General features: G+C 44.2%; 1 protein-coding gene across 1 annotated transcript in view; it reads left to right on the forward strand.

Moving 5' to 3' along the window:
* Positions 1-3,740: 3,740 nt before the first annotated feature.
* Positions 3,741-24,784, forward strand: part of SWC2 (DNA binding protein SWC2) — a 58,111-nt gene continuing 37,067 nt past the window's right edge. Inside the window, exons 1-6 of the mRNA XM_086815551.1 lie at positions 3,741-4,001; positions 4,254-4,323; positions 4,846-4,917; positions 5,001-5,044; positions 5,142-5,464; positions 5,593-5,661. Coding sequence (XP_086671677.1) covers positions 3,940-4,001; positions 4,254-4,323; positions 4,846-4,917; positions 5,001-5,044; positions 5,142-5,464; positions 5,593-5,661 — 640 coding nt within the window. The 5' untranslated portion in view covers positions 3,741-3,939. The remainder of the gene's footprint in view (positions 4,002-4,253; positions 4,324-4,845; positions 4,918-5,000; positions 5,045-5,141; positions 5,465-5,592; positions 5,662-24,784) is intronic.

The raw sequence follows: 24,784 nt of genomic DNA on the forward strand, positions 1-24,784 counted from the left end.
AAAAAACACTGCAGCAAAACTTTGATGTTTCAAGAATATTCTATTCAACATTTTGTTGAAAGTAATTGGGGCATTAGCCAAACAAAATGGCAGAACTAATAAAAGCAATCTTGAAAATATCTCCTTCATCCATTCGAATATGATGGTAACCAAACTTGAGGATAATTTTACTAAAAACTTGTGCTTCCTTGAGCTTATCTAGCGAGTCATCCACTCATTGTATTGGATATCGGTACTTAACAGTAATCTTGTTTAAAGCTAATAATCAATACACATTTCGATATGTCCCATTCTTCTTTTTAATGAGAAGAACTAGAGGACCAAATGGATAACTATTGGGTCTAACTAGTCCTTTCTCTCTAACAATTCTTCTACTTGTCTTTGAATCTCTTTTTGCATAAGCATATTAATTCAATAAGGAGCTTTACATGGCAGAGAGCTTCTAGGGATTATTTAAACTTTATGATCTTCTAGACAAGGTTTAGGTAAACCAGGAGTTAGGTCATCTATAAAGCAATTAGAGAACTTAGAAATGAAAGAATAATGAGACACGTTTGGTTTAGAGTCAGCTTGAGCACTAAGCTAGTTGACAAGAATCAAAAATATCTTCTCCTTATTCCTTATAGCTCTTTTAGCTTGGGTGTGAGTTAAAAGAGGACCTAAGTCACCCTTAGTCTAACATTGGAGACAATTTCTTCGTCACCTTTCATTAACCATATTGTATGGGTGTTATAATCAATCTGAAGATTATGTTCATGTCTCCATGGCATTCCTAAAATGACATCAACACCTTGCAAAGGAGCAACTAGAAATGTTCTCTTTTCTTTCAATGAGTCCATTTCCAATTCTAGATTCTTACTCTCTTTAGTACAATTGTACTTAGTTCCTTGTTGAAATGCATCTCTCACTTTATAACTAGAGTATGATGCATCTCGATTAAGTGTTTTCAATGTCTTTTCAGAAATGAAGTCATGGGAACTACCATCATCATGCAAATTTTTTTTTTTTGGTTTTTCCCTGAATTCTCAACAACGCATGAATTGGAATCTCACCTTCATACCAATGGTTATGACTGGAATTTCCCTCTTGCTTGAATGAATCGTTGTCATCCGCTTCAACTATATTGAGATGAGCCACAGAGGCGGAGTTATTTTTCTTCTCTGGTGGACAGTTTGGTGAAAGGTGACCTTCCTTGTGACATTTAAAACACCTGATGGAATGATTCTTCAGCTGACCACTTGAGGGTTTGGTGTTATTGTCTTTTCAAACATCTCCTTTGGCCACATCTTTACCCTTATGCATTCAGGATTTATCAAAATTGCTCGAAAGAAAAGATGGTTTAGAAGGCTTCGTAAAAGACTTTTCTTACATTTTGGAATCTCTAGGAATATAAGTTTTGCATTCTGGAATTGGCAATGAATTTTCTTATTTTCTCTCTTTCTTTAACCTTCTCGATCACTTGAACCTGCAATAGAATATCTTTGAATTTATCGATATAGGCTTGGACATTCTCTTTCTCAACCTGGCATAAAGTATCCCATCATTGACAAGTTTTAGCCTTGTATTAAGAAGGAAGAATATGTTTTTTTAAATGTCTCAAGAACTCCTTCCATGTAGTAGGTCGATGTTTACCCTACTTGATCACATTCCACTACCATAAAGCAGCACTTTCAATCAAATGGTTACAAGAATATTTAATCCTTTTTTTCCCTAAAAAATAGTCATCTAGTTGATTGAGCCATGCAAAAAGCACTTTGCATCTTTCTTTCCATCATAGTTTTGGAAAGTGAACGCCTTTCGGCTAATCCATGAGCCTTTTCAGGGACTTTGGGCATGCAAAATAGCCTTGATTGTGTACCTAACATGATCTCTTTCCTCCTCGTCAAAGTCAGAAGAGTCACACTTACTCTTAGAATGCTTCATTTGTCGCTCTAATCGCGTCGGGCAATTTTCTCTTGAAGTGCAGAAATTTGCTCTTGCATGGTGGGTTGTGCAGCCATTGCAAATAAATAAAGAAAGAAATAAATAAAAACAAAAAACTTAGCTCTTGAACCATGTTGAATTCGGGTATGAAATTTGTCAAAAGGTTGATCTTAGCACCGTCCTTTACTCCAATCCCAAGGGTTCTTTTCTCAATTTCCGAGATGTCAAGATACCATGTAAAACAAAAGATGTAAACAGACTTTCCATTTGTTATTGATTAATCATGTTGCAAAGACAAACTTATGCATTAAGTGTTCAAGAAATATCTGAGTATATACAGAAATTTAAATTCTATATTTTTCGATGATGCTTCAAATAATAATATTTGGTGCAATGTGTCGGATGTCCTTTCAAGTTGTTATACCCTTTGTCTCAGTTGTTGTTTCTTCTAATAATATCTGTTGTTTCTCTAATGCGTTAGCTATAACTATGCTTGTAGTTGAATGCAAAATGGAGGATGTGAAATTCTTATGGAAGGGTTTGTAGGCTTCAACCTCTTTCTTCATTCGACTCGATGGTTTTCTAGCATGCGATACTTTTTTTTAAGTCCTTTATAACTCCAATGTATTTTCTCCTGTTCCTAGAACACGTGATGGAGTAGACTACAAATTCATCCTCTTTGTCTATTGTTGTCTTTTTGTTGGTTGCTCGTCCCGTATCTTCATCTGCTCGATTTGGATTATTTGCACTCGATTTTTCTTTATTAATACATTTTATATGTATTTTTTTCGTATTGTATTTTATGACATTGGTCATTTAGTTACTTGATGTATTCTCAATTTTCCTGTATGAATCTGTCAAACACATGTCCACCCTACTGTATCTTTTACAGGTCATCCCTTGCATGGAAAACCAAACCAATATCCCATAGCTCCTGTTTGATGACTTCAGTATGTGGACCTAGTTGATGTATAGGAATGTAAGTTAACTGACAAATGAATGAAAAGTAATGGGGTGCAATTCATTATTCATTATTATAGTGTAGAATCAAATTACGGGGACATGGTATAGTGAGTGTTGTCTTTGTATTTCTTATTTTGCATGTATTTTCAAGCAAAGAAAAAGGCTTCTACTTGAATTTAGAGTCGTTCAAGTCTCGTAGAAAAGGGTCTAGCATGGGGATGAACATTTCGGGCGTGGACAAGTATAGGATCTTCAAATGTCGGGTCGACGAGCCCTCGAGATGAAGAGTCGGTTGTATTGGTTTTTGGGATGACTGCTTAGAGGTCGGTTTGGGGGTGCCCGAATTGGATCCCCTTGGTTTCACCATGGGGGAACCCCCCAGGGCCAAAGCGCGCAGAGGAGAACAGTCGTCCATATAGTTTTCCCGCCTCCATCCACATTCCTAAAGGTTCTCTTTCTAACTAATTACCTTTGAGTTAAGCTTCTTTGGAAAAAGTTTGGCTGTATTTGAGTTTTCTGAATAATACAAATCTTCTCGTTTTGATTAATAAATAATAATTTAGCTACAATCAGTCACAAAAATTAATAGATAGAGAAATCATAATCATTGTAGTTAATTATGATATGTAGATCAATAGAATAGCTTTAGAGGCATTGTTTAGCTGGAATTGGAATTTCCGAGAAAAAGCAAAAGGGGTCCCCAAATTTTGAGGCATCCTGCCTACCCAAAGTCGTGGACGGCCATGTCCACCACCATCTCCGAGATTGCGGATGAGATGTGTAAAGCCCCTAAAATTATAAATAAATACACGTGGACACATAACCTATATATATTTATTTTTTAGCGGATCATCAAGGAATGCTTATTTTTTGTGCCTTCGATTTTGAAGAGTAACAGTTTCTCTCCTTCCCTTTCATTCGCTACCTGTGAATACACGGCGGGCACACACTGAGAAGAGAAATTAGGATTTTCTCAGCTCTTGTTACCACTGAATATCAGGGTTTCTGAAGCAGCCAGTTTGCAGAGAAAGCTTCTTGCACGGAGCCTTCATCATGGAGGAGGAAACAACAGGTGTCTTGTTGGAGCGCACCAGCCGTGCCACCCGTGGGAAAAGGTAACCTTAACCGTAACCCTAATATTTTTCTCTCCACATATCCCCTCCCTCCCTTCTCATCTTTTAATGTAGCATTATGCAATCTCTGTTTGTTTTTTTTCTTTTTTTCTTTCTTTTTTTCGTTTTTCCCTTTTTTGATTATAGGATTAAAATTCTCTAAATTTTTGTTTGCATTTTATGTATTTTCTGAAATTTCTCCAAAATGCAAGTGAAGAAAATGTATGGAACTTATTTTATGTCCTTTGTTGCCAGAATGACAAAGCTGCTGGATGATGAGGTAGAAGCAGATGAGGAGTTTTGGGGCCAAGATGCATTTAAAGAGGTGATTTCTTTTTGCTTAGATTATTAGGGAATAGAGAATGACTTTTGAAAGGCCTATAGGGGCAAGCCATTTTCTGCTGGGAATAGCTCACCAGAGCGCACCATTGTCTGTTGGGAATGGCTGACCAGAGCCATTCCCAGCGGTGGTGGCTACGAGATGTTTAGTTATGATGTGACATGGGAGTTGTGCAGAACCCGACACATAAGAGCTTGTCTGGAAAGCTCAACTCTTGATGTGACTTGCAAAGGGAAGGAATCACAGCGTCCGTGAGATCCTGTATAAAGACCATGTGCACAGCATAGAGCCAATAACAAATAAATTGAGCCTCTGCCATGTGAAATGTGTACACCAACAATGAAAAAGCTCTGAAATCCTTTCACAACCAAAAATTCCACAAAATCAATGCTTGCCAGATTGATACACCTTCTGCCGACGTGAGACCTAGTTCTGTGTTCTACGTGTCTTCAATGGCGTCCTACGACCATATTTTTTATGCTATTATGATGATGATGTGAATGCTAGGCTACTGAAGATGCTGAGTACGAGGCCGAGGATGATGTTGTGGATGAATTCGACAGCGACTTTGATGAAGATGTAAGCATTTTAGGAGATTCCTTTTCTTTTGTAAGAGTTAAAATTGTGGACTATGACTTCTGAGCTGGCTTTTATGTTGTAAGGAAACAAATGTGGAAGAAGAAGCACCAGAAGACGATGATGAAAGGTATTCTTAACTCTCTAGAAATTTGCATATATTATTATTTATTTTGAACACCTATTCTACATACCTGTGTCTTATCTTCTCTGTAAATGGCATTTAGGTTTAGAGTTAAAAAGAAAAGGCTTCTGCCCCCTGGGACCAAGCTATTCAAAAAAGACAAGAAAAAGATTTCCACTCCAAAAACCAAGGGACTTGATGTCATTGAGGCAGCAGTTGCAGCAGCCATACAACCAATGGCTGATGAGCCTACCCCAGTTCAGGTCCCCCTCAAGCAGACCCCAGAGGCGAATGATTCCATTGAGAATTTGGTGGACCTGGAGGGTGAGAAGACCGTGAGGAAGTCCACTCGGACTGCTGTTGTTGTCCGGCAAGCTGAAAGGGAGGCTTTGCGAGCTGCCATGCAAGCCACTACTATTAAGGCAAGTCTAATCGAAATGTAAGAAGAGAATGATGTGTTTTTTTTTGTGTGTAAGCAAACATGTGTTGATCTGCTTGGTTGTAGAGGGTCATGGATTATTGATTATCTTTGGTCCTTGGGCCATTTCAGCCAGTTAAAAAAAAACGTGAAGGTGAAAGGCGCATATCACAAGAAGATATGCTCCTGGAGGCTGCCCAAACAGGTAAGATGTGAAGATCTCAGCTTTGATTTAGCAGATTTTCGTTTTTATTTTTGAGGGAGCTTATGGATTTTCAAGGGCTGTAACTATGGTGCAGGACCGAATTGGCCCATGAAACCAGTAGTACCATGACAAAAGATGCATTGGGCATCTCCAAAACCCTACTAGAAAACATCAAAGAGAGGGAAGGACTAGGGTCTATCATCCATCACACATTGATAGAGTTACATAGTCATTTGCAATCTCTTTTGGAGATCAATTACAGTTTTGACCCTATCTGACGGGGAATTCATGTCCTACATGCAAAGTGAGTTGGTCATTGGTGAGCATCTAGAGGAACTAGTTATCTGGGTGTCACAACGAGAGTGCCATGTGATGCATTTTTGCTCTAGCAGTGCTCTGGTCGAGTGCTCTTTATGTGTCTCTTTGGCTCATTGTAGACCCGCACTGTGAAAAAAATACGTGAGAAGTGCTTGACTACGATCCCATTGTCTGTTAGAATGTCCCATGAGTTCGTATCTGTGCCCTTTGTATCTCATTTAAGTAGATGGCCATACACCTCTGGTCCTCATACTCTAGAGGAATATCATGGTTGAGGAAAAGCCAATGTGGCCTCGATTGGAAGACTAGCTTCGATTGGCGGTGCCAATATAACCTCTACGACATATCCAAATGGTTTCCTTTGCACAAAGTCTGGTACGGCATTGTTGAGATATCGAGCTTAACTAGTGATGCGGACATTGATGACCTGCCTGGGTGATAGCTTTTGCACTTACGCCATTGGCATGGTGGTGCTATTATGGGCATATGCCACTAGTGGTTTATAGGCTGTGTGATAGCCACTTAGGTATACTAGAGTTATGGCATAGTTATAGCCCGAGCTCATGTAGTCGGGTTCATAGTATGGATATGTACTCTTCTCTCTTTATGTTGTGATTGTAGATGTAACTTGGTTGAACACAATGCTAATCAATACACTTAAATACACTAAGATTTGAAGGACACTTGCTCATATACAAGAAGTAAATTGCTGAATTGACAAGAGACACACAATGAGCCGGAACGGCCGACCCCTCCCTTGAGTAAATTGTACTACTATTGGAGAAATTCAATACATAGCTTCACGGGCATCCATTGCCAAATCGTCCATGCCAATGCATATGAAATTCAGCATTTAGAAAACGATGGTATGTCGATGTAGATCACCAAGGAGCTGCCTTGATGCCCGGCCCGACTTCAGTGCCCATATTCTCTACCATTGGCTCTATGTTCTACCAAGCAAGGTAGCAACATCTTCAAGAGCACATAGGACAAGAGAAATACTACACAGGGCGGCTAAACAAGGAGTCCTGCCCTTCTACTGAATAAGTAATGACAACACATTGTCCAATTAGCTTACCAGTCTTCATAGAAGTTGTTGCAAGCGGAAGCCTTCGCGTTGGAAGCCTTAGAAGTGTTGATATCTTCGATTTGCCGCAATCCTTCGCGACAAAAGTCTTCAAGAGGATGAAGGGAATCTTGGGAAAGCTTCCCCTATGGTTCAACTTGAGAAAGGAAGGCTGAAATTAGGGTTTTTAGCAAAAAGACCAGAAATTACAGCAAAAATGAGAGCTGTTTTGCTGAATTTCAGTCATTGGGAGTGAGTAGGAGAGTGATTAGCACTTGGAAACACTCTTGGAAGCTTGGAAAACACCCTAGCAAGTTGGGTATGGCTATGGAGAGCTTGGAAATGAAGAGAAATGGTGGAAAAACAGAGTTTTCAGCCTCCAAAAATCCTCATGAAGAGAAAACACGAATTTTCTCTTAATAAGTAAGTGAGTTGGGGTCCAATCAGGTGAAGGGACATGGGGAGATGTCCATTTATGAGTAAAAGGGGAGGATCAGGTCCTGGACATTGAGTCTTGTCCGCCTCGGGACTTCAGTGAGTGTGAACTTGGAAGCGGTCATAATTTATAAGGGACTTTTGGGCGCCCAAACTTTAATGAAGTGGGAACGCACTCACTTATAAATATTGGCTAAGTCCTAAGGGCTATTTGAGCCTAGATTGGGTAATACTTACCACATGTTCACATGCCACACAACCATGTCAGCAGACAGTTTCACACGCACGGTTCACGGGCGGGCGTCCCCTAGCCCGGAACTACACATAGGTCATGCAGGCATGAAAACAGCATGCAATTTCATTTGCAGGCAAGCACATAAAGATGCTATGCAATGCAGCATTGGCATGAGCAATTTCCGTTCATGAAACCATATAAGACCAGGCGTTTCCAGGCAAGTATATGCGATACCAGACCCAGTGGAAAGCCAATCCTCCAGGCGTTTCCGGGCATGTACACAAAGGCACAGGTCGCAGCGGAAAGCCAAGTCCTCCAGATATTCCGGGCATGATAACGTCAAGTCCTAGCAGAATATCATATCTAACTATACACCATGACACGTGTCAATCACATGCATAGGCACATTCCATAAGCCATGGACACCAATCCAATATGTACATAGTGTGAAAGCAAGAGTGAACCATTCGGATGGCCAAATGGTGACATTCCCCCCCGCCATCCGTTTGAGGGTGATAGGCTAATGAGAAGTCCAATTTGGTGCCCATATTATCAAATAAGGCCCGCGAAAAGAGACTTGTAGTCCTGGGATCTCTATCCCCCACAATGGACTTCGGCATTGCATGATGTTTGAACACTTGTGCAAGATATATTTTAACCATATGCTCAGCTTTGATGGTCTTTTTGACCGGCAAGAAATGAGCTTGCTTGCTAAACCTTTCCACAATTGTCCAAATTGCATCATTACCCTGTTGGGTACGTGGCAAGTCCATAATGAAATCCATTGTAATACTTTCCCATGGCTGCGTGGGAATAGGCAATGGTTGAAGCAAACCTGGTGCCTTTTGCCTCTCAAATTTGACCTTTTGACAGGTGATACATGCACGTACATGTGCCTCTATGTCCTTCCGCATACCTGGCCAAAAGAAATACCGCTCAATCATCTGCGTAGTAGGCATTATGCCTCTATGACCAGCATATGGAGGAGCATGGCACTCATCCAAAACCTTTTGCCCCATGTCAGACACCACACATAGGTAATTATCTTTCATGAGATAACCCTCTTTGATCACATATGAGGCATGTGTATGACCAGCCATCAAATCAGTCCAAATAGTGGCAAAATCAGCATCCGTATGATACAAATCATGCATGGTAGACAAGTCCCCATGAGAGGAAACCGAGATAGCTGCTACATACGGCTTTCGTGACAATGCATCGGCCACTACATTCTTCTTTCCCGGGGTGTGCAAGATCTGAAAATGAAACATAGAGAGGAAATTGGCCATCCTCATATGCTTCTCTGACAACGTAGTTTGAGTAAGAAAATACCTCAAACTCTGGTGATCTGTCTTCACAGTGAAATCAGCCCCAAGAAGGTAATGTTTCCATATAGTAAGTGCATGAATTACAGCCAAGAGCTCTTTCTCATAAATGCCAAGAGATAGCTCTGCATCATGCAATCTACGACTCTCATAAGCCACGGCATGTCCCTCTTGATTAAGGACAGCCCCTATGCAATTTCCAGATGCATCACATTCCACACAAAAAGGCTTTTGCAAATCCGGAACGATCAACACTGGACCATGAGTAGTTGCATCTTTCAATTTGAGGAATGCATCTCTCTCTACATTAGTCCATTTGAATACGGCCTTCTTCTTTGTCAAATCATGCAAAGGAGAAGCAGTCCATGCAAAGTGCCGAATGAACTTGCGGTAGTAAGAGCATAATCCAAGAAAACTACGGATCTGATTCACCGAACTCAATTCGGGTCAATTCCGAATTGCATCAATCTTTGCAGGATCCATCCGCACCCCATCTTTGGACACAATATGCCCAAGATAATGTATCTCTGACAAAAAGAACTCACTCTTCTTTGCATTTATGAAGAGTTTATGTTTATGGAGCTCTTCAAAAACAATAGCCAAATGAGCTTTATGCTCTTCTTCTGTCTTCGAGAAGACTAGGATGTCATCAAAGAAGACACCTATAAATTTCCTGTACCCACGGTATGCGATCCATCATTCTATTGAATGTAGCCGGGGCATTTGTAAGACCAAAAGGCATAACAAGATACTCATAAAGCCCAAATGCTGTCCTGAAAGCAGTTTTGTGTACATCCTGAGGCACTACACGCACTTGATGATATCCACTCTTGAGATCAATTCGGCTAAAGCATGCCAATCCATCCAACTTGTCAAGGATGTCGTCTATGCGTGGAATCGGAAACCGATTCTTGATGGTAAGCTTATTCAAAGCTCTATAATCCACACACATACGAAAGGATCCATCCTTCTTTTGAACCAAGAGGATGGGTGAACAATATGGAGAAGAGCTTGGCTGAACCAAACCCTTCTCAAGAAGCTCATTCACTTGCTTCATGATCTCCTCTTTTTGGGATGCACTTACACGATAGGCTGGCCTATTAGGTGGTGAGCTACTCGGCACAAGATCAATGCGATGATCTTCCGGTCGTACAGGTGGTAACTCATTTGGTAACTCATCAACAAAACAATCATTGTGCTCTTGCAAAAATTTCAGCCTATCATTACAAAGAGTGTTTACATGTACATTATTTTCCTCAACAAGATCTCGTACAAAAATCAAGTACGTAAAAATACTTTTTTTCATTACTTTCTTAATTTGTACATGAGATACAAGGGGAATGGTATCACCCTCTTCACCAGCATCAATTACATGTTCTCGGCCTTTATGCATGAAGGTGATCCTGTTAGTCTTGTAAGCCTTGCACAGATCAATACGTGTATGTGAAGGCTTTCCAAGCAATACATCACAGCCATTCAAAGGCGCCACAAGAAAATCCTCATGATCCACATAGCCTTGAATGTGTATGCGCAACTTGCCAAAAATAGGTATGACCTGCACTTCTCTACCAACAAAGGCAGCCCCTGCTTCAATTTGAGGACCCATGTCCTCCACTTCAATACCCAAAGCAGCTGCCATCTGAGTGGATATGAAATTTTCAGATGCACAATCATCAAACATGAACAAAGCGGGCTGATCCTTGAGTTGTCCTCAAGCTTTGCATACAACCCTATCTTTGCTATCATGTGAAGTGTTGCCCTGCACATCCGGAACCATATGCACATTAGGCTTCGGTACATTAGCATTTTCAGCTTTGTTCTTCTTATTTGGGCATGCTCTTGCCATGTGCTCAATGCTGCCACAAGTAAAGCATTTGCCTTCACGCATATATTGCTCCTTCTTCTCAGCACTAAGACCAAAGTTTGCCGGCTTATAAGAGCGCTTTTTAGCAAACTTATTTTCAGCTTTTGGACCTGATTTGGCTTGGTTTTGGTCCCTTTTAGGTGGCTGTCCATCATTTTGCAGGTTTTGGGCCTTGAAATGAGGGTTTAGCCTTATTGGATCGACTCAATTTGAGTTCCAATTGCTCGGTGGCGGTGGCGGCTGCGATTAATTGGTGTAAGGTATGACCAGGATACGTTTGTAATCTCGCTTTGTACACGGGTTGCAATCCCGATTGAAACCTTCTCTTCCTTTCCGCCTCGGTGACATGCATAAATGGAGACACCTCCAAGAGCACTTTCCAAAACTTTTGTACATATGCATTTACCGATTCCCCCTCATTTTGCTTTATCCACTTCATTGTTATCTCATTCAATGCATTGGGAGGCAAGAATTGAGCATAGAACGTCTCCTTGAACTCTTCCCATGATCTAACGGGATTCGGTGAGAGCTTCTCCGTGAGCCACCAATGGACAGCAGTGCCTTTCATGAACATGCTTACATGCCGGATCATGGATTTCTGAGTGAAATCCTCATCACTGAAAGCAATATCAAACTGGGCAATAAAAGCAAGTGCCTTTGATGCATCATATTCCCCATGATATGTGTCAAACTTCACAGATTTGTCTCCGGCTTTGAAGTCACGAGACTTTGATGCATGTGTGTGCATCTCAACATGTTTTCCCCCATGTTTGTCCATTGGGACAGCCCCTGTGTGACTGGCATCATTTTTGGACCAAAAGGTGATGCATAAGGCATAGATACATGTGCCCTGTAAGCATGAGGCATGGCTGGCCTCTCAACATGCATTGATACATTTTCAGCCATAACTTCTCCGTCACGAGTATACTCGAAGGCATGAGTGGCATGAGAGATACGTGGAATACCTGCACCAACAGAAAATTGCAGCCCATGTTGCATGTGTTGTGTATGTACATTTTCAGCCGGCAATGGCATTTGACATACATTTTTACCACTGCCATAAACATTGTATCCTTCACGGGCTACATGAGGTATTCCTGCATGGTGTGAAGTCACTGATTGTTCCTCTCCCATCGCATGGAGATTCATCCTCTTAGACATAAGTTCTTGTTCAGGCACTTGTCGGGATTCCAAGACATGTGGGATGGTTGCCTTTTCTGCATAGGCATCCTCGGTATGAGCCAAGTATGCACGTGCTGCAGCCCTCGGTTGCATGTGCAACTCTTGAGCAATCATTGCCATTGCATGATCCATATAAGATTCAGCTTTCTTGGCCTTCAAACGATCATGTACCAATGGATCCTCGCGGCGATAGAGATTCAATTCTTCTTGTTGTGCATGGAGAAGAGCCTGCATACGAGTAAGTTCAGCCCTCAAGACTATGGACTCTTCTTCTTGCATCTTCTCTTTGCCACGGGACGGCTGTCCCACATATTCATGTTCCCTATTGTGCACCACATGAGTTTGCTCATCCTGTAAAGCATTGGAGGCATGCATTTCATTGTCCCGGCCTCTTGTATTAGCATCTCCAACATTCATTGTATGGCTGTCCATAATGTTCTAAGTGTAGAGATAGCTAGTGTTCACGGTGATCGTCTCTCACGATAGAAGTGAAAGAGAACCGTATGCTTTGATACCAATGTAACTTGGTTGAACACAATGCTAATCAATACACTTAAATACACTAAGATTTGAAGGACACTTGCTCATATACAAGAAGTAAATTGCTGAATTGACAAGAGACACACAATGAGCCGGAACGGCCGACCCCTCCCTTGAGTAAATTGTACTACTATTGGAGAAATTCAATACATAGCTTCACGGGCATCCATTGCCAAATCGTCCATGCCAATGCATATGAAATTCAGCATTTAGAAAACGATGGTATGTCGATGTAGATCACCAAGGAGCTGCCTTGATGCCCGGCCCGACTTCAGTGCCCATATTCTCTACCATTGGCTCTATGTTCTACCAAGCAAGGTAGCAACATCTTCAAGAGCACATAGGACAAGAGAAATACTACACAGGGCGGCTAAACAAGGAGTCCTGCCCTTCTACTGAATAAGTAATGACAACACATTGTCCAATTAGCTTACCAGTCTTCATAGAAGTTGTTGCAAGCAGAAGCCTTCGCGTTGGAAGCCTTAGAAGTGTTGATATCTTCGATTTGCCGCAATCCTTCGCGACAAAAGTCTTCAAGAGGATGAAGGGAATCTTGGGAAAGCTTCCCCTATGGTTCAACTTGAGAAAGGAAGGCTGAAATTAGGGTTTTCAGCAAAAAGACCAGAAATTACAGCAAAAATGAGAGCTGTTTTGCTGAATTTCAGTCATTGGGAGTGAGTAGGAGAGTGATTAGCACTTGGAAACACTCTTGGAAGCTTGGAAAACACCCTAGCAAGTTGGGTATGGCTATGGAGAGCTTGGAAATGAAGAGAAATGGTGGAAAAACAGAGTTTTCAGCCTCCAAAAATCCTCATGAAGAGAAAACACGAATTTTCTCTTAATAAGTAAGTGAGTTGGGGTCCAATCAGGTGAAGGGACATGGGGAGATGCCCATTTATGAGTAAAAGGGGAGGATCAGGTCCTGGACATTGAGTCTTGTCCGCCTCGGGACTTCAGTGAGTGTGAACTTGGAAGCGGTCATAATTTATAAGGGACTTTTGGGCGCCCAAACTTTAATGAAGTGGGAACGCACTCACTTATAAATATTGGCTAAGTCCTAAGGGCTATTTGAGCCTAGATTGGGTAATACTTACCACCTGTTCACATGCCACACAACCATGTCAGCAGACAGTTTCACACGCACGGTTCACGGGCGGGCGCCCCCTAGCCCGGAACTACACATAGGTCATGCAGGCATGAAAACAGCATGCAATTTCATTTGCAGGCAAGCACATAAAGATGCTATGCAATGCAGCATTGGCATGAGCAATTTCCGTTCATGAAACCATATAAGACCAGGCGTTTCCAGGCAAGTATATGCGATACCAGACCCAGTGGAAAGCCAATTCTCCAGGCGTTTCCGGGCATGTACACGAAGGCACAAGTCCCAGCGGAAAGCCAAGTCCTCCAGATATTCCGGGCATGATAACGTCAGGTCCTAGCGGAATATCATATCCAACTATACACCATGACACGTGTCAATCACATGCATAGGCACATTCCATAAGCCATGGACACCAATCCAATATGTACATAGTGTGAAAGCAAGAGTGAACCATTCGGGTGGCCAAATGGTGACAGTAGAGAAGAGAAGAGAATAGAAGAAAAATCAATCATCCATCTCGTGTGCTTGTCTACTCTTGTGTGTGTGTGTGTGACAGTGCTTGCAAGGAGCTCAAGCTTACCGTCTTTCCCGCGTTCATGACATTAGAGCATCGGTTTGTGTGAAGAGCTCAAGAGGTAAGCAAGGAAGCGGTACATGGATAAGAGCGATTTCATTTCTTTTCATCTTTGATTTTGGAGCTATACCTTTGGGTAGTTGTGAGACCTACAAGCAGACAGGGAAGTCATTGTCTCAGATTGAGGCATTCTCTTGGGTAAAGGAAGAAGACCCTGCTGTGTTTAGTTAATTTTGTAAACTATAATTGTGGGCGCTTTGGGACGTTTCGGGTCTCGTTTTAGCTTTGCAAGTTTTCCACATGCACTATGAAAGTGTTGATGTGGACTGTGTATGTCTAATTTTTCGTTCGGTGCAAAGTTGCGACATAAATTTGGTTGCAGGACAGTCTTTGTAGAGAATTTGAGATTTACAAGTTGTTGGTGGATGTCTGTTTGTGTGACTGTTTCATATATAATTGTAGTATAATAGGTGAACCATACCGCTGTGTTTAAGATTGCAAGTTTGCCACACGTGCAAAAGTATTTGCAAGCACTTTTTAATAAGTTGATGCAGGTTTAGATGTCCGATATCTTGTTACAAATTGAGAGCGAGAAGTTGGACAAGAATCATTTTCAGGCTTCGAAATTCAAGATGACCAATTTCTTTATGGGAAAAGGATATTGGGAGTTCATCAAAGGTAATGAAAAGGAGCCAGAGATTATTGAAGAAAATCCCACCCCACAATAGGTGCATGCATATAAAGCATGGCATGAAATAGTCAGAAAGGTGCTCTACTGGTTGTCTGTCGTTGTGACAGGCGTTATGATTATGCTTATACAGGATACACAAATGCCTAAGGAGGCCTGGGACACCTTGTGAAGATGTACAGCACAAGCACTCAAACTCGGAAGATGTAGCTAAATCAAGAGTTGCATAATGTGAGCAGAGGGAAGTTGAGTATAATTGATTACTTGGTGACGGTTAAAGGGCTTGCAAATATCCTTACTTCGATTGGATCACCGGTAGATGACGATGATATGGTATTGGTAACCTTGAATGGTCTTGGCAAGGAATACACTCAGTTTCAGATCTCCATTGGTTTGAGAGAACTTTCCAGATTTTCAGAAACTGATTGCTCTTGTCATTCGTGAGTGAGGAGATGAATTTTGGGAGAGGTTCATCCTCCAGAAATTCACATAAGTAGGCCTTCTACTTTAGATACAGGTAGAGGTAGATTATCATCTAGAGGCCGAGGTGCAGGCCATTTTGAAAATAGAAATCATGGATAGCGACAACAAGAAAATGAGTCTCATACAGGTGGAAGAGGCCACGCTAGAGGTAGGGGAAGTCAGAGAGGTTGAGGTGATTGGCAAAGAAATCAAAGCGTAAATAGCATGGTATAACTGTTAGAAGTCATCTCCTATCTTTATTAGACACCACGGCCTCTGTTGTGGGTGTGCCCGCCCTTTGTAGGTGTTTTCTCATTTTTCCTCACTCCTCGTATGTTTTCTCCCATTTTTCCCTATTTTTACCAGGTGTGGGAGGCAGTTTTCTCCACCCTGGCTGATCCAGATACTGGCCGACTGCTGGTCAGAGGTTCTGGATGCTGGCCAACTGCCCCTTCTGGTCCCTGACCTCTCATGCATGCTGGCCGACTGTGCGCAGCTGGCCGACTGCTGGATGGGGTTGGTCGTGGACATGTAGGCCCAGTCGGTTGGTCTTTCAACAGGCCGACTGCATGTATAGGGCCATATAAAATGGCCCCATGGCCCCCACACCATTGTATCTTGTTTTCATCTTCGGGATCTTGTGTATAGAGAAGAGTTACACGCCTATCTCTCTCCTTCTCTTGTGTTGTCTATTTTCTGCACTCTACTTGCTCTTGTGGTTTCAGATTTGGTTATCATCTCCGTTGCGTATTTTGACATGGTATTAGAGTCCTAGGCTCTTGAAAGATCTTGGGAGTTTTCTGAGCAAGAGGGGGATTGTTGCGTTGCTGATCGGTGGATTGTTAGGGACTGTTCGGGAAGAGAAGAAGCAAGAGGAAGGCGGGCTGAGTTGCTGGACAGCCACTTGCAAGTTTAAAGTTTTTTTTCCCACCCACCCACCCTTTTTCAGTTACATCCCCGCGGTGGCAGATTTGTTAGAGATGGCTGAGAAGCATGTGAAGATCCCAACACTCTCCACATTCCCAGTGGACCGTCAGTTGGATGAGAACAATTTCGGCATCTGGAAGGTTATGATGGAGTCTGTGCTGGAGTCATATGTCCTTGCTGATTTCATCGTTATCGGGGTTCCACGGCCGGAAGCAGAGGAAGGGGAGTTACTGTCAACGAGGAAGGACCGCGAGGCACAGGCACAGATGTGGGATCGTGTCAACGCCAGGGTCCGTTCATTTATCTTCCTCAACTGCACACCGCAAGTAATCAATCACGTAAAGCATATGACGCTGGCCAGAGGCATATGGCAGCACTTGGCTTCTCTTCATAACAGGGTATCGCCCATCATGAGGATTTCCTTGGAAGTACAGATGCGGGTTATGAACCCTGCAAAGTCGTCGACGATGCTGGAGCACATTAGTAAGCTGTAGGCCCTTCAGCAGGAAGTCCTCCAAGCTGCGAAGGAGATATCATCAGAAGACATGGCCATTACTTTGCTGTCCGACTTGCCTGCTCAGTATTCCGCTTTCTACTCCTCTTTGATCACTAGTGGCAGGCTCATCACCATTACCTGGGAGGAGCTTGTGCCCATGGTCTTGGACCAGGAGGAATGATTCTCGAACCCTCCTCATAGCGGAGGTTCGGAGGCCTTAACTGGCCAACGGCCGAAAGGCCGGAATAACAACAAGGACAAAGGGAAGGCTTCACCGGAGAAGTCTTCTGAGAAGAAGTCTGACACAGAACGAGAAATTGAAGGCCGAGAGGTCCTGCAATGATTGTGGCGAGAAAGCCACTATTGAAGGAAGTGTCCTAAGTGGACTGGGAAGAGTGCTGATTCTTCAGCCTCAGCTGCAAAGACTCCTGCATTTGTGCACTTAGAGATGATGGACTCAGATGCTTCATCGTCTTCGAGCGAGGAGGCAGTTGGCTTCACCGCAAAGGATACCCGGGAATGGATTCTTGACAGTGGTGCTTCCGGGCACATGACTCCGTCCTCCCGAGACTTCTTTTTGGATCTGAAACGACAGTCAGGTCGCATTTTCATTGGTGACAACTCCACCATTCCGATACACAGTGAGGGCTGGATGGAGATTATTCCCGACGGCAAGGGGGGCAAGCATGCCTCCCGTGTTCTTTACGTCCTTGCTCTTGGTTGTCATCTTCTGTCAGTGCATGAAGTATGCAAGACTGGCTTTTGGGTGGAATTTGAGGAGCATTCAGGCTCTACGGGACCGTGAGACTGGCCAAGTTGTTTGGGAAGGCGGTGTGGAGAATGGTATCTACAAGCTCTTTGCACTCTCCTCATTGACAGGTTCTCAGGTCGAAGATCTGTGGCACTTTCGTTATGGCCACTTAAATGTGGATGCGCTGCGGCGAGCTTTCCGGGACCAGATGGTGGTTGGCTTGCCAGATGTTGGCAGCAGGCAAGGACGTTGCAGTTCTTGCATACGTGGTAAGCAGCACAGGGAATCCTTTCCGAAGCAGGCTTCCAGGCGGGCTTCAAAACCATTGGAGTTGATTCACACTTACTTGTGTGGACCTCAACAGACACCATCATTGAGAGGATCTCTCTATTTCATGCTGCTTGTTGATGACTGTACCAAATTCACGTGGGTCTACTTTCTTTCACAGAAGGACCAAGCTTTTGCACGGTTCAAGGATTGGCACGTGATGGTGGAAAAAGAGTCTGGATTGCAGGTAAAGACTCTCAAGGCTGACAAAGGGGGTGAATTCTCCTTGAATGTTTTTCTCAGATTTTGTGCAGACCATGGCATCAAGAGGAACTGGCCAATACAGGATCGCCTTCAGAGAATGGAGTTGTAGAACGCAAATACAAGACTGTGGTGGAGATGGCGAGGACCATGTTGGAGCATCGTGATCTTCCTCGTCCACCTTGGGGAGAGGCTGTGGCAACGGCTGTCCATACCCTCAACCGGTCTCCGACGACTTCAGTACCTAATATGACTCTGTTTGAGGCATACTTTGGTAGGAAACCTGATGTCTCCCACTTCTGTGTTTTTGGGAGTGATGCGTATGTACATATTCTAAAGAAGCAGAGGGGGAAGCTTGACTCTAAATCCTGCAAGCTTATATTTGTGGGGTATAATTCTCTTTCCAAGGGATACAGATTGTATGATCCAGAGAAGAATGAGATTGTTGTCAGTCCGGATGTGGTCTTTGATGAGCATGTTCCAGTATCCACTGTCAAGGCGCCGCCACTTCTTGGAGATCCAGAGGAGTCTGATGATGATTCCCAGACCATTGTTCTTGTTGATCAACCTCAGTCAGTACTACAGGAGGTTGAGCTCACAGCTGGAGTAGAGCCCACAGCTGGAATAGAGCCCCCGCAACGGCAGGAGGCTCCACGATTTGTTTGAGTACCCAGGTGGTTGGATGGACACCCTTCGGGAGTTAGGTGTCACGGAGCTACCCTCCGAGTGGACCACAGAGGACGGCCCTCGAAGATCGCACAGAGTGCGCGACAAAAGCAATACGGCGGAGCTTCTTTAGGTAAACTATGCTTTTATGTCTTGTATTATGCGGGACAAGGAGTCCACTTCCATTAAGGAAGCCTTTTACAGGATACTTGGAGGAAAGCCATGCAGGTGGAACTTGATGCCATCGAGAAGAACAACACATGGGAGTTGGTACCGAGGCCGTCAAAATGGTCAGTCATTGGTGTCAAATGGGTCTTTAAGACCAAATATGTGTCAGATGGGTCGGTGGACAAACACAAAGCCAGACTCGTGGATAAAGGTTATGCTCAACGGCCAGGCATCGTGTCACGATTGTGACGTATGTATGTATCAGATACTCTTTTCATTGCTGATTCCTGTTGCAGATGCAAAGAGTAACCAGCCAAGGGAACCCCTACCCTCGATTGGTTGCGACTCTTCGCCAAAGGATGTACCTCTTCATCGAATAGCCATATCCCTTCGACGAATGGTTGTATCCCTTGATGAATGGTTGTGCCTCTACATCGAATAGACACATCCCTTAGCCTAAAGTTGTATCCTTTCGTCTATGGTCATGTCCTTTCGTCAAAGGACATGCCTCTTCAAATGTGTCTCTTCATCTCCTATATAAGAGACCTATTGTACTCAGTTTAATCAATTCAATTCAAGTCAATTCAATCTTCTCTCAAGTGTTCTCCTGAAGGTTCTTGTTCTCTAAGTTAAGTACTTAAGTAGTAATTAGTACACAATATGAACAACATAACCCTCACAGTGGTATCAGAGCAAAATTTTTCCTACCCGTGGGTTGTGAAGCCCTCACCCTCTCCGCGGCACTCCCTCGTCCACCCCTCTTCTCAGTGTTGTATGGAAGCAGCGGAGCGATGGTGGACTTGGCGTAAATCTTTGCCCATGGTGATGTAAAAAATTTCCACACCCATACACATGCACTGTGTGTATTTCAGAGAGGGAATCCTTGCTGCATACCTGGATTACCCCCCTCCCTGCTGCCGGTGGTGGTAGTCGTTCGCTGCATGGTAGGAACTCCCCCCTCTCTGCTGAATATGGAGCACCCCCCCCCTCCTTGCTTCGTTCGCTGTCGGCGTGAGCCCCTTTGTTTGCTTCGTGCAGCTGCCGGCCCTGAGCCCCTCGCTGCCGAATAGCGACCGCCCTCCACCTCTTCGCTTAGTTGCTGGTGGCGCCTTTTTCGAAGTGGCGCACCCTTCCTTCGGTTGGCTACGTGCTTCAGGGCCGTCACCTTTACACCATTTAAAAAAAAAAGAAAAAAACATTGGCACGTGGTTCTCTAATCAAACAAAAAAAAAACGGGCGTGCGCTAGTGTGAACCGAACCCCCCCTTTCCGTTGGTGATTCGGCAACCCCCCCCCCCGGGCTGTCAGGATGCCGCCCACTCCATGTTCGCCCCCCTCTTCCCGGCGATTCGGCGACCATCCTCCTCCCGGTTGCCAGTGGGTTCTCCCGGCCCTGCCCATGCCACACCGTTTGTGCGCTCTCGCCATCTATGTGCATGCTTCATGGACAACTTTCCGGAGGAGCCCGACATGCACATCTCCTACCTGAGTTACATCGACGAGATCCCCGAGGCTCTTCTTCCCGAACACAGCCCTCCTCGTGCCCCCACTCCGGAACCAGTGCCACTTCCCGCCGATGCTGGGTGGATTCCAAGTCTCCCAGACTCCGCTATCCCAGTAGTTCCGGCCTCATAGGTATACCGCATACATGTCAGCAGCCCGCATGTAACCGAACCCGACACTTGGGCGATTTGGACTATTTTCCTCACTTGCGAGCCACTGCACCTTACTCATTTCGAGTACTTTCTGTCACGGTACCCTCAGTTGGCACACTTTCTTCCATAGTGCAGTGTGGATGGCCTCCGCAATATCTCCTCCATGCACCCTCCTGTGACATTCTACTGCGAGATCTTCGTCCCCGATTATACTCGGTGACCAGCTCTTTGGCGGAACCAAACGAAGAAGTGGAAGCAGACGAAGTAATCTCCGAGGACGATCCTGAGGAAGTAGAGGACCCCGACTTCGAGTACGAGGATCCCGTTACTGCCTCTCCAGCAGCTGTTCCTTCCATCCTACATTTCGGGTGGACCTTTCATGCTTCACCTCAGTACTCTCTCTGAGTTCTCCAGATGTCGACTTGCACGACAACGTGCCACCCGCCGATCCTCAGATAGAGGTCTTGTAGATGACCACTCTTCAACAACAGATGGAGGACTTGCAACGGGCCCTTTTCGACGGTATGGCATCAATGCGATCACAAATGGAAGACATGCAACAACGGCACCAACACCAGCGTGAGGGATCCAGGAAGTCACAGCGAGCGCGTCGTTCGCGTTCTTCAACATCATCATCATCATCCTCGGTGGGCCAGCAGGACGATCCTTCAACTCCTCCCGATCCGACCGCCGAGGTAGACAATGTTGAACTCAAACTTTTGTATAAATTAATGACCACAGCACAGACAAGAAAGATGGATATCAAGTTACCTGAGCCCTACAATGGCCGCTGTGATAAGCGGTTAATCGATCACTGGCTCTACAAGATGGAGGTTTATTTCTCAAATACCGAATTGCCCGAAAATAAAAAGGTGGCATTGGCCAGTACCCTCTTGAAAGATACCGCCTTCCTTTGGTGGCGACGTAGGATTTCAGATGGCAAGTCTACTCCGATGTGGGATAAATTCCGGCGTGCTCTTCGCAAGGCTTTTGAGCCTGCCAATGCGAACTTTCATGCCAGGTCTTCTCTCCGCCGCCTGAGTCAAACTGGCTCCGTGGCCGCGTACATCTCAGAGTTTCAAAAACTGGCTCTCGAGATAGACACTCAGCCCCTCTGACCAGCTTCACAGCTTCATTGACGGGCTTGAACCCACGATCCAAGACGAAGTCCATAAGTACAATCCTGCCACCCTGGATGAAGCAATCTCGTATGTCGAGCGCATTAGTGATTACAGGCGTCCTCCCAGGAACTTCTCCTCCGGCGCCCGTTCTTACCAGCGGAATCGACCCAATGGGACTAGCCAACCCCAGCGTCCCAATCCTGGACAACCAAACTCTCGGCGACCATATTCTGGACAATAGTCCTTCCGGTCGCGCTTCTCCGGGCAAGCTCCCGCATCAAACGCAGGATCCTCTCAGTCCGAATCCTCTGGTAACAGAAACCAAGATCGGTGCCGACAGGACTATCGCAGCTATGATCGGCGCAACTTCAAGCGAGAAACCTCTTCAGGACAGCAAACCTCTTCATCGACTGCCACTTCATCCCAACCTAGTCGTCTAGGCCTCTGTACAATTTGTTCTGGCGATCACCGGTGGTATGAATGTCCTCAGCACCCTAAACCCTCCAACACTCGGCGCAATTCTCAGGTGGACAGTTGCCACCATGCTGATCATGACTCGCCTCCTGTGAAAGACAAAAACAAACAAATAGCTTGTTCTGTTTGCGTTTCTGAAGTTGTCAGTACCCTGATGCTTAATGGCCAAAGTACCAACCCTGTTCCGGTAAATCTTTCCAAGCAGGTCCTTAGTCTTCTGGGTTTCATTGGCGACCATCCCATCAATGTGCTAGTGGATAGTGGCTGTTCCACTAATTTTGTGGGCACTTCTTTGGTTCACAAGCTTCCTACAGACCCGACATTTTGTGGATGCTTTTCAAGTAGAGCTTGCTGATGGTTCCTTTCTTAATTGTAACAAAAAGGTGCAACAGCTTCAGTTCTAGATTCAAGATTACCAAGATCACCTTAATTTTTCAGTGATGCCGTTGTCACATTATGACATGATACTGGGACAATCTTGGCTGTATCAATACGATCCAGTGGTCAGCTTTCGTTCTCATTCAATCCAGTTATACCATGATGGTCGAGAGCTGGAACTTCGTGGCCTTTTCAGTGCCAAACCCATCATTGTTGTTTTTGCCCTACAAGTCAAACGCCTCGTCCGCAAACGTGACTGTACAACATCCTTAGTCATGTTACGGGAGATTGAAGCAGAAACTAGTGAGCAATCTCAAGCCTCGTCATCAACAATTGCTTACTTGGAGCAACTCTTCTTCAGGCCTTTTCAGGATCTGTTTCCGAATGATCTTCCGACGACATTGCCTCCTCGTCGTCCTGTGGATCACCCGATTGATCTTATCCTAGGTCAACCTCCTCCAACCTGAGCTCCATACCGTGTTTCTTACTCTGAATCTCAGGAGATACAAAAGCAATTACAGGAGTTGCTGGACAAAGGTCACATCCGTCCCAGCAAAAGTCCCTTTGGAGTCCTGGTTTTGCTTGTCAAAAAGAAGGATGGATCAATGCGGCTTTGCATTGATTACCGTGCTCTCAACAAGCTGACAATCAAGAACAAATTCCCTTTGCCTCGCATCAATGAGTTGTTCGACCAACTGCTTCGTGGAAAGGTGTTTTCCCAAGATTGATTTGAAGTCCGGCTATCATCAAATTCGTATCCGTAATGGTGATGAATACAAGACAGCCTTTCGGACAAAATATGGCCATTATGAATTCTTGGTCATACCTTTTGGGTTAACCAATGCCCCGGCCACTTTCATGACCCTGATGAATGAAATTTTTGGGCCGTACTTGGACAAGTTTGTGATCGTTTATCTCGATGATATTCTGGTTTTTAGCCGATCTATGGTCGATCACAAAGAGCATTTACAGATTGTCTTTGAAGTACTACGCACCAATATGCTGTACATCAACAAGAAGAAGAGCAAATTTTTCAAGAACCATGTGGAATATCTTGGTCACATCATTTCTGCTAATGGCATTGCAGTAGATCCTAAGAAGATTCAGGCGATTGTGGATTGGCCTTTGCCTCTCACCATTTCAGATGCTCGATCTTTCTTGGGACTTGCTAACTTTTATCACAACAAGGTGCATAGGTTTTCAGAGATTGCTGCCCCTTTGACAGAATTGACAAAGCTGGACAAACTTCACTGGTCTTCTGAAGCTGAGCAATCCTTCAATGATCTCAAGCATGCCTTGACGACAACCCCGGTCATGGCCATTGCAGATCCCACCCAACCCTTTGATGTAATGACAGATGCCTCAGATCGTGCTTCTGGTGGATTTTTGATGCAGAATGATCGTGTCATTGCTTTTGACAGCAGGAAGTTTTCAGCCATTCAAAGCAGGTATCCTGTGTATGATAAGGAGTTTTTGGCAATCGTGCATGCTTATCGGACTTGGAGACATTATCTTCTTGGAGCAGATTCAGTTGTACGTACAGATCATCAATCTCTGACGTACATTTTCACTCAACGTGTTATGAACTCTCGACAAGGCCGATGGGGTTGAATTCTTGGCTAATTTCCACATGATTATCCAGTATGTTCCTGGTCTTCAGAATGTGGTTGCAGATGCTTTAAGCCGCATGCCTCGAGCCACTAATTTTGCCATCACAGATGTGCAAATGGAAATCCCTGCTTGTTTCAAAAATGAGTATTTGACTGATAGAGATTTTGGAGATGCGTTCCGTGCTCTCAAATCTTCTAATCCCAGTCCTGCAGAAATGAACATGTTTGCAGCCTACACCATCATGGATGAGTTGCTGTTCTTTTATGATCACATTTGTGTGCCTCACAATACTTCATTGCGGAAGATTCTTATTCAAGAGCATCATGAAGTTCCTTATGTTGCTCATCCTGGTATCAACAAGACATATCGGCTTTTGTCTGCTACATACTTCTGGCCTCAGATGCAGCAAGATGTTATCAAATTTGTCAAAGCTTGTCATTCATGTCAGATAATGAAAGCATCTCGACAACTTCCTCAAGGGTTACTTCAACCGTTGCCAGTTCCCAATGAGAGATGGGAAAGTATCAGTATGGATTTTATTACCACTTTGCCTTG

This window comes from Cibotium barometz, chromosome 21 (genome assembly GCF_041138505.1).
Source record: "Cibotium barometz isolate CiBa-2024 chromosome 21, ASM4113850v1, whole genome shotgun sequence".
In the NCBI taxonomy this organism is placed as follows: Eukaryota; Viridiplantae; Streptophyta; class Polypodiopsida; order Cyatheales; family Cibotiaceae; genus Cibotium; species Cibotium barometz.